General features: G+C 40.7%; 1 protein-coding gene across 5 annotated transcripts in view; it reads right to left on the bottom strand.

Moving 5' to 3' along the window:
- SMG7 (SMG7 nonsense mediated mRNA decay factor) overlaps positions 1 to 12584 on the bottom strand; it is a 94132-nt gene extending 81548 nt beyond the window's left edge. For 4 of the 5 annotated variants that reach the window (XM_011995336.1, XM_011995339.1, XM_011995337.1 and 1 more), the window contains exon 1: positions 12163 to 12584. In XM_011995336.1, the coding sequence (XP_011850726.1) occupies positions 12163 to 12191 (29 nt within the window). In that variant the 5' untranslated portion in view covers positions 12192 to 12584. The remainder of the gene's footprint in view (positions 1 to 12162) is intronic. The other variant, XM_011995338.1, reaches the window with a different exon arrangement.
- Positions 12585 to 12950: the final 366 nt, after the last annotated feature.

Genomic DNA, 12950 nt, shown 5'->3' with positions numbered 1-12950 from the left:
CACAAAACCTGGCAAGTCATTCTCTTCTTGTACTATTAGCCCTGATAGGTCAAAGTTATTTTCCCCCAAAATAGCCAGTTCTCAATATTCCCAAGTGTTCTAGGAAATAAGACTGTATGTAAGTAGTGATACTAACTAAAGACAAAACCTTCAGAAAGAATAGCTATAATAAGGGAGGAACAGCAGGTCAACCAGTCAGTAACATAAATCAAAGCTTATCTTATCTCCCCTCAGTAAGTTTTTTGGCAAAACTACCCGGCCCACTTCCCGCTTATTATCTACAAAGAAAAAGTGCATTCGGAAGGTTGACATTGTTGAGAAAAGCGTTCAGATTATACATGTTTATAATAGTATACATTACATTATGTTTTATATAAACAAAATAAAATAAAAACAAAATCATATAATCCTAAGCAAATAAGAGTATAAAACTATATAGATACAGATAGAATCAGCCTGATATCTAGGTTCAAAATCCAGCTCTGCCACTTTCTGCATGTATGTCTCCTACGCCTGTTTGCCCAGCTGTGAAACAGAGCAACAGTAGTATACATCTACTATTCAGAGTTAATAAACACACAATATTTGGATTAGTGTCTGGGGCAACATAAAAGTGCTGGCAATTACTACTATCAATCATGTCAAAAGAACAAACAGCCTCTCTGTGAAGTTATTCCTTATTGATATACAAGCCTCAATGTCAGAACTGAAAAAAGAAAAGGTATGTCAGTGTATGCCAGATTACATGCGAATGGAAGCTAACCCAGAACCTATATGGCAGATGGTCTAAGAGTATAATAAAGAAGCCTTTCAAATAACAAGTCAAAATGATTACTAAAAACATTATTTATAAAATCATAAAATAATGTATCAAAAATTTTAAAATAAAGGATATTAACTCAGGAGTCCCCTTCTAAGTTTCAAAAAGATTTATATTTAAAGGACATACCTATATGGCCACATCAGGATATACTGCACACCTCTCCCAAATCCAACACAAAAGCAAGTAAACTCTCATACAAAGGAAATGCTAACAATTCCCTGATAGCATTTAAATTTAAAGGGAGAGAGAACTGTTCATGGTGACACATTCTTGAGAGCTGCCATCACTTGTAGCTTCACATCAGCTGCCAAAAATAGTGGAAAGACTAATTGTTATTTCAGGTATAAAGAAACAGCAAAGGTAACAAAAATGCAGAAAGCTTGAGGGCTTTTGTAGTATGAGTTGGCCCTCTATCTCTAAGTTCTTCATCCATGGATTCAACCAATTGCAGACCAAAAAAAAAAAAAACAGAAAAATATAACAATTTTTTAAAACACAAATTAAAAAGTAATATAGTGTAACAACTTTTACATTGTATTACATATTGTAAGTAATCTAGAGATGCTTTAAAGTAAAGAATGTACGCAGGTTACGTGCAAGTACTATGCCATTATATATAAAGGACTTGAGCACCTACAGATTTTGGTATTGTGGGGGTCCTAGAACCAATCTCTCAAGGATACCGAGGGATTATACTGTGTATATCTTCTCACGTAATTCTCCTAGTAATTCTACCGTGGTCATTTTACAGGTAGCAAAAGTAAAAAACTAGAGAGGTTTAAGGTCACATTGCTAGTACACAGTAGGGATCTGAACTCAGGAAAATCAAAATACAAATTAAGCCACTCTTAATTCAAACACCTTGGCTCATTCAATTTGCCATGCCACTGTATTAGGGAGCCAAAAAGACTTGTGTATGAGTTTAAACAACCAAATTAATACGTTACATTAGAAAACTAGAAAGTAATTAATCTGTTACATTATTTTCCTTTCATAAACCAGAATTTATGACCAATATATCTTATTATTTGAGTTGTGGTTCTTAAAACGGTCTAACCTTTTTTCATCAAAAAACAAAACTAATGATTATTTCAGATAAAGTATAACACTGTCATTTTGGTTATTTAAACAGAAATTGAGGAATATGATTTCACAGAATTAGATATTAAAAGTACAAAAATTTCACTTCAAAATATATTACACAAGCTGTATGTATGCACACACACAAAATTTTGCAGATGTCCTAAGACACTCTTTAATGTCCAAATTTATCCTATGGTGGTTCTCTCAACACTATGCTTTTTTACTTTTTTCAACAGTAATAAAAAAAATTTCAAGTAAGCAGTCTTTAACTCATTTTTTTCTTTGAATACCATCTTCCAAGTTACATTTTACTTTGATGATCTCACTACTAATTATCTCATTACTGTACAGTATCTCAAAGATAATCTGGTTAGGTGATCACCTGATACAAAATTAATTCATAACCTTTCTAAAGAGGCAGTATTAGTAAAACAGACACATCCAATATACTGTATCCCAACGAACACAGCACTGAAATACTACTATATGTCTTTGGGAAGAAGAAGGAAAGAAAAAGAACTCAACTTCTGCAATCTGAGAACTCAGAGTGTCTTGGGAAACAGATGAGGATATTAATGCAAGATAGCAGTTATAACAGACTTTCAGAATCATCCTTATCATTTAAGACAAGACACCACAGTAGGCAAATGCCATCAAGAACTGTGAGAACAAAATACTAATCATCAAAGGGTCTGCAAAGTTTTTCTTCTTTATGACTTGAAAAAGTTAAATTCAAAGACACCTCACTTAACCTAACTAAAGATTTTTGATATTTCCCCCTAATGCTATAGAACTCCTCCTTCTCACAACTCTACCTCCATTCTACCTCATCTCAAGGTGAGGATTCTATAAAAGAAGTCCTATTAGCCCAAAGCTGTTTTCAGAATTACATGTACATTAGTCCTCCATTATCCATGGGAGATGACTCTGTGGATGCCTGAAACTTCAGGTGGTAACAAACACTATATATACCACCTTTTTCTTATACAGACTTCCCTATGATAGTTTAACTTATAAATCAGGCACAGTGAGAGACTCACAATAGCTAATAATAAAATGGAACAATTATGACATAAGCTATAATAATAAGTTATGTGAACACGGTCTCTCACTCTCTCAAAATACATTGTACTGTACTCACCTATTTTCTGACCACCTACTTTTAGTTACCATTGACCACAAGGTAACTAAAACCATAATTAAGGGAGGACTACTGTACTCACTAACACTCTCATCATCTCCCACGTAATCATTTAATAATGTTCCAAATAGCTATTTTTTTTTAAGGCTACTTAAAAAAGCAGGGGGAGTGCCGGGCGCGGTGGCTCAAGCCTGTAATCCCAGCACTTTGGGAGGCCGAGACGGGCGGATCACGAGGTCAGGAGATCGAGACCATCCTGGCTAACCCGGTGAAACCCCGTCTCTGCTAAAAAATACAAAAAACTAGCCGGGCGAGGTGGCGGGCGCCTGTAGTCCCAGCTACTCGGGAGGCTGAGGCAGGAGAATGGCGTAAACCCGGGAGGCGGAGCTTGCAGTGAGCTGAGATCCGGCCACTGCACTCCAGCCTGGGCGACAGAGCGAGACTCCGTCTCAAAACAAACAAACAAAAAAAAGCAGGGGGAGGAAATCTAAATCTTTACGTATCTTAGAGGAAGTACTATAGGCATTACATAAATCTTTCTCTCTTGGGTCTCCCTATTCCAGTAAGAATGTGCATAACACACACCAGCCATTCAAATATAAACTGCTCCCTTAAGATTAATGACCAGATTCACTGAAAGAGAACCTTAGACCCACCCTCCCAACAAAAAATGCAGAATGAGATATGGACTAATCAAAATCCCTAATTTATATGACCTAATGTGACTGGTGTCTCAATCTGATCATAATGTTTACATCAACCAAACGCAGTCATTCCTAGTATCAGGATTCTTTCAGAGTTCTTCAAACACACTGCACTGAGGCATTTACTCACTTTGTTCTTTGCCTGCTATACTCTTCTCTTCTTTTTTCACCTGGCTAATCCTGCTCATCCTTTTAAAATTCAACTCACAGGGAGTGGTGGCTCATGCCTATAAATCTAAGCAACTTGGGAGGCTGAGGCAAGAGGATCGCTTAAGGCCAGGAGTTCAAAACCAGCCAGGGCAACAGAGCAAAATCCTGTCTGAGAAAAATAAAAAAAAAAAGTAAAACTGAACTCAGGTATTCAACTCCAGAAGCTTTCCCTAAACGGCCTATGCAGGAAAAGTTCCACTTCCCTTGGTACACCCATGGAATTCCTCAAAAACATTTCACATTGTATTTACCACATTATATTGAAATACTTGTGCCACATCTGTCTCCCGCAGGAGCCACTATCCTAAAGAGTAAGCATCAGTTCATTTTTATATTCTCAGAGCCTAGCACTGGCATATGGCAAATATTCCTAAATGTTTTGCAAAAACAAAACAAAAGCATGACAATTTTATTTACCACCAATTATGTACACTGTACATTTAAAAGATGCTGAGACATGGTCTCAACTATACTTAGTCTAGCTGCAGAGATAAGTCACATATAAAAAAAGAGATCATTACAAAATTAAGAAATTAGAAGTACCAAATGACTAAGATACAGGAAATGCTACAAAGTTCAAAGAATGCAGAAATCACCAGAGTACACAAGGAAGTCTTCACAAAAGAAGGTGAAGCTTAAGCTAAGCTAGTACAGAATGGCACTTCCCACATGGGAAATGACATGGGAAGAGAGATTTAAGCAGGAATGCACATGCCATGATTAGAAAACAATGAGATTACTCTGGCTAAGGCAGCTGGTTTCTATCAAGGAGTAAGAAGATATCATGAGGCAGAAGTAGGTGCAGGTCATTTTATGGAAGGCCAACAATACCAGATAAATGAGTTTAAGGAAGCGAAAGCCATATACAAATACTTTTTCAAGACTATTAATATAGAAGCAATGCAAAGATTAATTGGCAGGGGGACAGGTGGTAGGGAACCTGAAAAAGAACCAGAATTTGTTAAACACATGTAAACCTTTGTTATTTTAACACTGACAGCAATTTTAGGAGATCAATGTTCCGTTTTACAAATAAAGAAATCAAGACCCAGAAATGTTAAGTTGTTAGCCCACACAGAAAGTAGCGGGTGGTGCTTAAAGCCCCAAATCAATGCTTTCTTCTTGATACCTGGAGGAAGAAATGCAGGTGGGTAACGGAAGAATTTTTCAAAAGAATGGGCAATGTAATCAGAATCATGAAATCTTGATGCTAAACGCAACAGAGCTCAGAAGACCCCATAAAGCCTCTGTTTATATACCATTGCCAGTATGAACTATTTGGTAATTGAGTACTTACTTGTATGCCCAGTGAAACTACTTGAGGGCATAGTCTCTTTTTATCCCCAGGGACCTGGGATACAGCATGGTCCAAGCTGAATGTTTATTGGTGGAATGGATAGAAGGACAGATACAAGACAGGGGGACACAGAGAGGAAGGAAAACAAAAGTGTGAGTGTGAGAGAAAGGAAAACAATCAGTAAATGAATTTGGCCACGCTGAGGTCTTTGGCACCTTTGAAAATGTCAATTTCAATAATGTACTCAGGAAAAAATGGCTAGGGATCAAGGAAAAGTAGATGGTAACTAAAGGAAAAACATAGGTTAGGGCAAACTTGAAATGCTTGGCCATAAAACAAAGGTAAAGAAGGACAGAGCACAAAGAAAAATCAGAACAGGAAGGCCTTTTAAGGGAAAATTGAGATTGGTTCACAGAAGGTAAGACCAGTAAAGGCAATAATTAAAGAGACTAAAAGAAGAGAGCCACACAACTGAAAAAAGGTCCTGAAGGATGGTAAACATTTAAGAGTACAGTTAAAAGAAGGGATTCTGTAGGAACCTTCCTGACCAAATTCCTTTTCCCTTTCTGAGGCCCACAGCAGTCACCAAATCTTTGAACTACCACTTCCACATCACCACTTCTCTGTCCATGAACCTATCTTACCTAAGAAAAACTTAAGATGTGGTCAAAATACTAACTAATGCAATGTATTAAATGAGTGAATCAATTTTTAGAAAATTTATTTGGAACAAAGGGGCCATGAGTTGTTCTTCCTGCCTGAAATGGCAATTTGCCCAACATCCACTTTTTAAAATCCCATCCATCTTTCAATATCCAAACCAAATCCTACCTCCTCAAAGACACCCTCTTCACTCTATCTCCACCTCTGTTGAAATAAACTTCTTGCCTATACTTACATAGTACCTTTGACCTACTATTATAGCTACTTAAATGTCTTTCTTTTAATTGGCCAAAGGCAAAACCCCGGTAATTGTGCTCTACACAATAAGTATTCAATAATGGCCAGTAAAAGAGAACACAGATTTAAGAAATTAAAATATGTACAAATATTTTACACTGTTGGTGGGACTGTAAACTAGTTCAACCATTGTGTAAGACAGTGCAGCGATTCCTCAAGGATCTAGAACTAGAAATACCATTCTCTCAAGTGTAAAACACACCAGCCCTTTTAAATGTGAACCACTCTCCTCCCCAAAACTGCCTTATGAAACTTGCAACACTAGTGGGTCCAGATCTTACTGTAACATACCCATTAAAAACAACAACAAAAAACTCAGCAATTGCTGCTTCTACCGTGAAGGCAGAAGACCACAGCTGTTAGAAAGCAAAGAAATGAAACCTAAGATAGGACAGGAAGTATACATTTTGAATCCAAATGAAACCACAAGGGAAGCAGAAATTAACTGCCAAAATAATTTAGTCAGACAATATCCAAGCAGGTAATAAGCTATTAACACTGTTATAACAAAGACTTATAAGCCTAAAGAGACAGCCATTCATTCAAATAATGTCACCACATTTGGCTGATATTCCGGGACAAAAGCTAATTTACATTCTGTAAAGGATGTACTTGGTGGAAAGGAAGTGGATGGGACAGGGGAAAACGACTTCCTGGACCACATGAACTAAAATCAGCATGTGCTCTAAGACTTCTAGAAGCTTCAGGATACACTATCTGATCTAGCATCACTAAACTCTTCTAGAACCTGGAGCCCATCCTACTTAGTTATATATTCCTCCCAATGCTCCTACTATCTTCTCTGTTCCTCTCCCCAGGCTAGGATAAGGCTCAGCTTGCTACTTTATCCAGTCTTATCCCCATTATCTCTCTCTGTTCCAAGATTTATAGTGATACATTTTTATTTTTATTTTATACCATATTGGATATTTTACTTCCTATTTAAATGACAACCATTTTTCTGCTGGCTTAGAAAACAACCCTGTGGCTGTTATATTAAACAAATATAAAAAACAAATATATAAAAAACAAAATTTCTGACAAGTGAACCACTGAGATGCAGCCTCTTCACTATAGATGTATCATACCAAAAAAAATATATATATATACACACACACACACACATATACACGTATACACATACACACACACACACACACACACACACACACGCATAAAACAAAACAGATACTTTCTGGACCTTTCCTGTAAAGGAGTCTAACAGCAGGAATCCACTTCAAGTGGATCTCACTGAAACACCCACAGCATAGGAAGAAATTAAAGACAAAAGAGAATAGTGAAGGAAGGAAAGGAGGAAAGTTGAAGGGAGTGCAGAGTATGAACAGTGCCTCCCACAACGGCAGCAGAAGTCATTCGGTGGCACCTATGCCACCTTTTATAACAGGATTTGACCTGTCTGGTATTCCCTATGGCTATGATTATTCTACTTTCTCATCTTCCAAAACAACTTTGATGTCTTCTCTGTCTGGTACTTTAATACTTCCCCAACTCCTGCTTTTCCAACTTTGAGATGTTAATTTCCATTTTTCTTTTTTTCAAAATGTCATTCTTTTAAAGCATATTATACCTCACCTGTGGCCTATCCTAACCTTCTCCTACCCCCATCAAATGAAATGAACTATATTCAATACACTCTTTTCTTTTACTCAACAGAGGTGTCAAAGTCTTTTAAAATCTTTCATTCTGTCAGAAATCGAAAGAGAAAATTCTCTGACTTTTCCTTCAATTTGAGTAATAAATTCCCAATATTATTTGGCCTAGAACCCCCATACTTAAGATTTTATTTTTATAAAACATAAGAAAGTATTTTCAACTTAACTGATTCACTTAGAAGTCTTGTCAGTGTATTAACAAGATACTTACCTTTCAACAAACAAAAAATTTCATTATCCTTTTCTGCCCAGAATATCATCATCTTTCCCACACAGAGGATAGGTTTTCTTCCTTTCATCTCTGCTCTATTTTTACAACTTGAGACCAACTCAGTTCCCTTGATGTTGAATTTTCTCTTTATTGGTCTTACTGGGGCTTCTTACCTCATATCTTCATTTCTGACCCTTCTGAAACTTCCATCTTGCTCCTTGGTTTCCCACCACCACACCATTTCAATGCCAGACACCCCAGCTCATTTCGTCTAACAAATTAAAATTCAGCTGAGACAAAACTAATTTTCATCTACATGAGGCAGGATCTGTAACCATGCAGATTAAAAATTGCCCAGTCATGATCTTCCACCACTGACAAAGGTAGGCAAGAAAATTCTTAAAATCAAGGTCACGAAAAACAACTGCTATACCCCCCAACAACATCCATTCAGCAATACTCAGCATCCTCCCTAAAGTGTCTATAAAAACCAAGTTCTATTTTCAAAGAACGTGAACATAATGCTTCCCTAAAGACATTCTCTAGTGTCCCTACTGCAGACTTTAAATGGAATGAGTATCTAAAAGAGGAGGAGGGAAATTCAGACTGGCACAAGCCTTTATTTATGATTCCCACAACCATCACCTAGGTCTCAGACTTCTAACGCTTGCTTTAATTTACTTAGGACAAACGCCTAAGATTGAGACAAGACTGGCTCCAGGAATCTTTCAGGGACCCCAGGACCTATGCCTCCCCGCTTTTGCCTGCTCAATTTTAGCTGAAAAACATAATTGTATTCATATTTTTTCTTTTCTCCCTTCTTCAAAGAACTAAGTTCATCTCAAGCTATCACTGATTTCACATCTAAGGAAATCTTCCCTATGATGTCAAGCTATAAAATATAAGGTACATTAACAAGAAGCCTCTCAAAGTCCACTGATCTTCCCCATTAAAAGTACCACCACTCTGCCAATTTGCTTTTCATAACTTTCTAGATCCACTGCCACTACCTTATTCCAGACCAAAGTCCCAAAGGGAATCTTTTGTAAGGAAAAGAACCTTACAAAAAGGATCAATTTTAAAGTCTTCCCCTTTTCTAAGCAGTAGTCACTCCCCAATTAATGTCAGGCTCTAACAACCTTACTTTTCTCTGTTATCCACCAATACATTACACAGAGTCATCTTCCTAACACATAGCTATGAACATATTGATTCTAACAAATCATCTCAGATTCTCCATTGTCTACCCATTTTAACTATAAACTATGGAACATGATATTCAGGATCCTCTTAAATATAGTCACCTTATCAAATAGGATTTCCCTGACCACTTTGTCCAGATAAAACAGTACATTCCTGTCTTACTTTATTTCTCATCCTAGTGCTTGTGACCCCCGATATATATTTAACTGCTACGTTTACTGTGTCTTTCTACTATAATATATCCTCCCACGTTCACCCTTTTGTTCACCAGCGTACCCTCAACACTAGAATATATTACGTTCTCAACTTGTATTTGTGGAAAGAACAGATGAACACTGACATGCAGTGTACTATAGCTGACTTGAAGTTAGAAGACCTACATTTGAGTTAGTTTCCACACACCAGCTATATAAGCCTCAACAATTTTACCTTCTTCGCGCTTACATTCTTCATGTATAAAAGGAAAGGGTCAAACTTGATAATCTCTACAACTCTTAAGCTTCCCCAGCTATATCACACTACCTTCTTGTCTAACTGGACTGAAAACCTCCCTTCCCCCAACTTCCCTACCTACATAACTCTGCTCAGTTTCCTTCCATTTGGAATTCCCCTCTTCTCAATTCACATCTGTCAAAATGAACATTAAGGATGAACAATATCCGAAGTGCCATTTTCTTTAAGTCTAACAAACTGTAAGCTCTGTAAAAGGAGGGCGGAGTTCTTATTTTTCTATTCTCAGATGTTGGTACAATGCCTCCCATACAGGTGATCAACAAAACAACTAATGAATCATGAGTACATGAATGAGCAAATGAACAAAGTCTTTCCTGATTCCCTCCCATTGCTCAGGTGATCTCCTGCCTTTGGACTCAAAACACTTGGTATCTTTTATTTTTATTTATGTATTTATTTATTTATTGAGACGCAGTTTCACTCTTGTTGCCCAGGCTGGAGTGCAATGGCTTGATCTCGGCTCACCACAACCTCCGCCTCCCAGGTTCAAGCAATTCTCCTGCCTCAGCTTCCTGAGGAGCTGGCATTACAGGCACCCGCCACCACGCCCAGCTAATTTTTTGTATTTTTAGTAGAGAAGGGGTTTTACCATGTTGGCCAGGCTGGTCTTGAACTCCTGACCTCAGGTGATCCGTCCACCTTGGCCTCCCAAAGTGTTGGGATTATAGGTGTGAGCCACCGTGTCCGGCAACACTTGGTATCTTTCAAGGTCCTTACACTCTGTGCTGTTATTAACTTACTTGCCTAATAGACACTCAACTGCAAATTCCTTAAGACTAATCAGCACCCTGATGGTTTCCATATCTCTCTATAGCACCTACAACAGATCTTTGTCATAGCTGTGTTTATTTGAAATATTAAACAACAAAAGAATATTTGAGATGAAAAAAAGGGCCTCAAATTACAGCCATCATTCCAACTGTGCTATGGTCACTGGGCATATATGTTGTGTTAAAATCAAGCATTCAAGCATAGTTCAAATATCTCATTCTTTCCTCTCCCTATTATGCTTAATAAAACTTTACTACTTTAAAAATTATAATGGCTACCCTATATAACATGTAACTACACACCTCTTGCAATATACATATAGGGATCCACACACATCAATACGTTCACGTCACTAAACAGATAAAGTGACTTTTCCACTCATTTCAGACTTCAACCTCATCCAACTCCCTCCTCCGCAAGGTATGAAACAAGTTTTTTAAAAACATCTTTCCATAAGGCCTCCCTTTCTTAGTTCTGCTCCTGAAAGACAAAAAGGACCAATTTTAAAGTCTTCCCCTTTTCTAAGCAGTAGTCACTCCCCAGTTAATTTCAGGATCTAACAACCTTACTTTTCTCTGTTATCAAGATTTTTGACCCACTTTACCTCTGCCTCCAAGCTCTTACTCAGCTTCCATGGAACCTTTCTGGCTGCACAAAAGCTGGTGTCCTTCCATGCAATATGTTCTTGCCATCATGTACTAAGTTCAACCTATCTACATCTTCTTTCTGAAATGTGCATCAGTAGCCGCCCCCCCACCCCAAACACACATCTCCATACACACACACTATATCCATGTGTCACTCTACCTCTGACATACCTCTGGTGTAAGTTCCTTACACCACTCTTAATGAATGCACACGACTCTCAGAATGGTATCTTCCAACTACACTGATTCTAACCCAGTTTCTTCTGAAAAACCCAACCTTGTCCACAGTGCCTCCCTCTTTCCTCACTTCCCCATCTAGTCCCCTTCTTCATTCCCTCCCCACACCGCCAACTAACTACAGATGACATTATTCCTTAATACTCCCAACCCGAGAATGAAGAACAAGCTCCAGTTTCCTGCGGTCTCCCTCTCCTTCTGTCTGCCCTCCTCGGTTACCCCGCCCCAACCCCCTAGGTGTGCAGACTTCCTCCCCGTCCTCTACTCATGCATCGCTCCAACCAATCCCACGCCACACCACGAGTCCCCTGCCACGGGGATCAGACTCCTCCACACCCACCTCCACTCGGGGTCGCCGCTGCCTTCCCGGACGTTTCTCTCCACCCCTCGCTAGCGAGCCCGAGACCACGGGCGCGCGCGCACAGACATTCTCACGCTTCCCCAACCTCCCTCCTCGCACCGGGACGAGCCGGCTTCGCCAGAGCTCAGCCCGGCCGCTGGGGGCTTAGGCACCCATACCCGTTCCGCCCCCTCCCGCAGATCCCCATGCAGCCCCCGCCGCCCTGCCCGGCGAAGAGAGGACGCAGCAACTCCCCCGCCACCCCGGACTTACCACCTCGGTGTCTGTTGCTCCATGCCCTAACCCGTGGCCCGCTCCCCCTACGTACCAGGCCGGCCTCGGCACTCACCGGAGGTACTGCGCGCTCTGCAGGCTCATCCTCCGCCGCCGCGTCTTCCCGCGAAGCCTCCGTGGGTCTCTCAGGCTCCTCGGAGCGGCCCCGCGGCACCGCGGGTGCTGGCGGCCGCCGCCATCTTCCTCTCCTCCGGCTCCTCCTCGCTCGGCAAGGGGGTGGGGGTGAATGAGGCGAGGGGGAGGGAGCGGGGAAAGCTGCTCTCGCTGCTGCTCCGGCCCGTGGGGCGCAGGGACACTCCGACCCAGAGGGGAGGGGGAGGGAGGAGGGGCGGGGGAAAGAGGAGAAGCAGAGGAAGGAAGTCGGCTACGAGGGGGGGCTCCCTCTCGCGAGATTTCAGCAGCGCCTGTCCCTCCCGGTGATTTCCGCTTCTCTGTAGCGCTCCCTTTTGGGATCAACGAGCTGTGTGGCGCGTGTGCGGCTTCTGAGCTACCGGCTGGTGGCGCTTGGCGGCTTCCTGCCAATCCACCCTTCTCCTCCCGCGCAAGGGGGCAATCCCAACCCCACCAAGAACACCGAGGCCCAAAGAACCGGGAGTTACACTCAAAGTCTTCCCCCTTCTTATCACACCAGCGGATTTCTCTCTTCCTTTTTGCACGCCTCCACTCTTCCCCACCGGAAACGCCGCCCCTTCCTCCTACAGTTCCTCCCAGCAGTCCCTCGACTCTTGTCTTCTCTCGCGCGTAGAGAGTGACTCGAAGGACCCCCTTTCCTCTTCTCTGCAGCCCCTCCCCATGCACGCTGGGAGACTCTTGGAGGGGATAAGGTGGGGCCCGGAGAGGAAG

The sequence above is a fragment of the Mandrillus leucophaeus genome, unplaced genomic scaffold (genome assembly GCF_000951045.1).
Source record: "Mandrillus leucophaeus isolate KB7577 unplaced genomic scaffold, Mleu.le_1.0 Scaffold484, whole genome shotgun sequence".
In the NCBI taxonomy this organism is placed as follows: domain Eukaryota; kingdom Metazoa; phylum Chordata; class Mammalia; order Primates; family Cercopithecidae; genus Mandrillus; species Mandrillus leucophaeus.
This window is presented reverse-complemented; position numbering and strand designations above follow the sequence as displayed.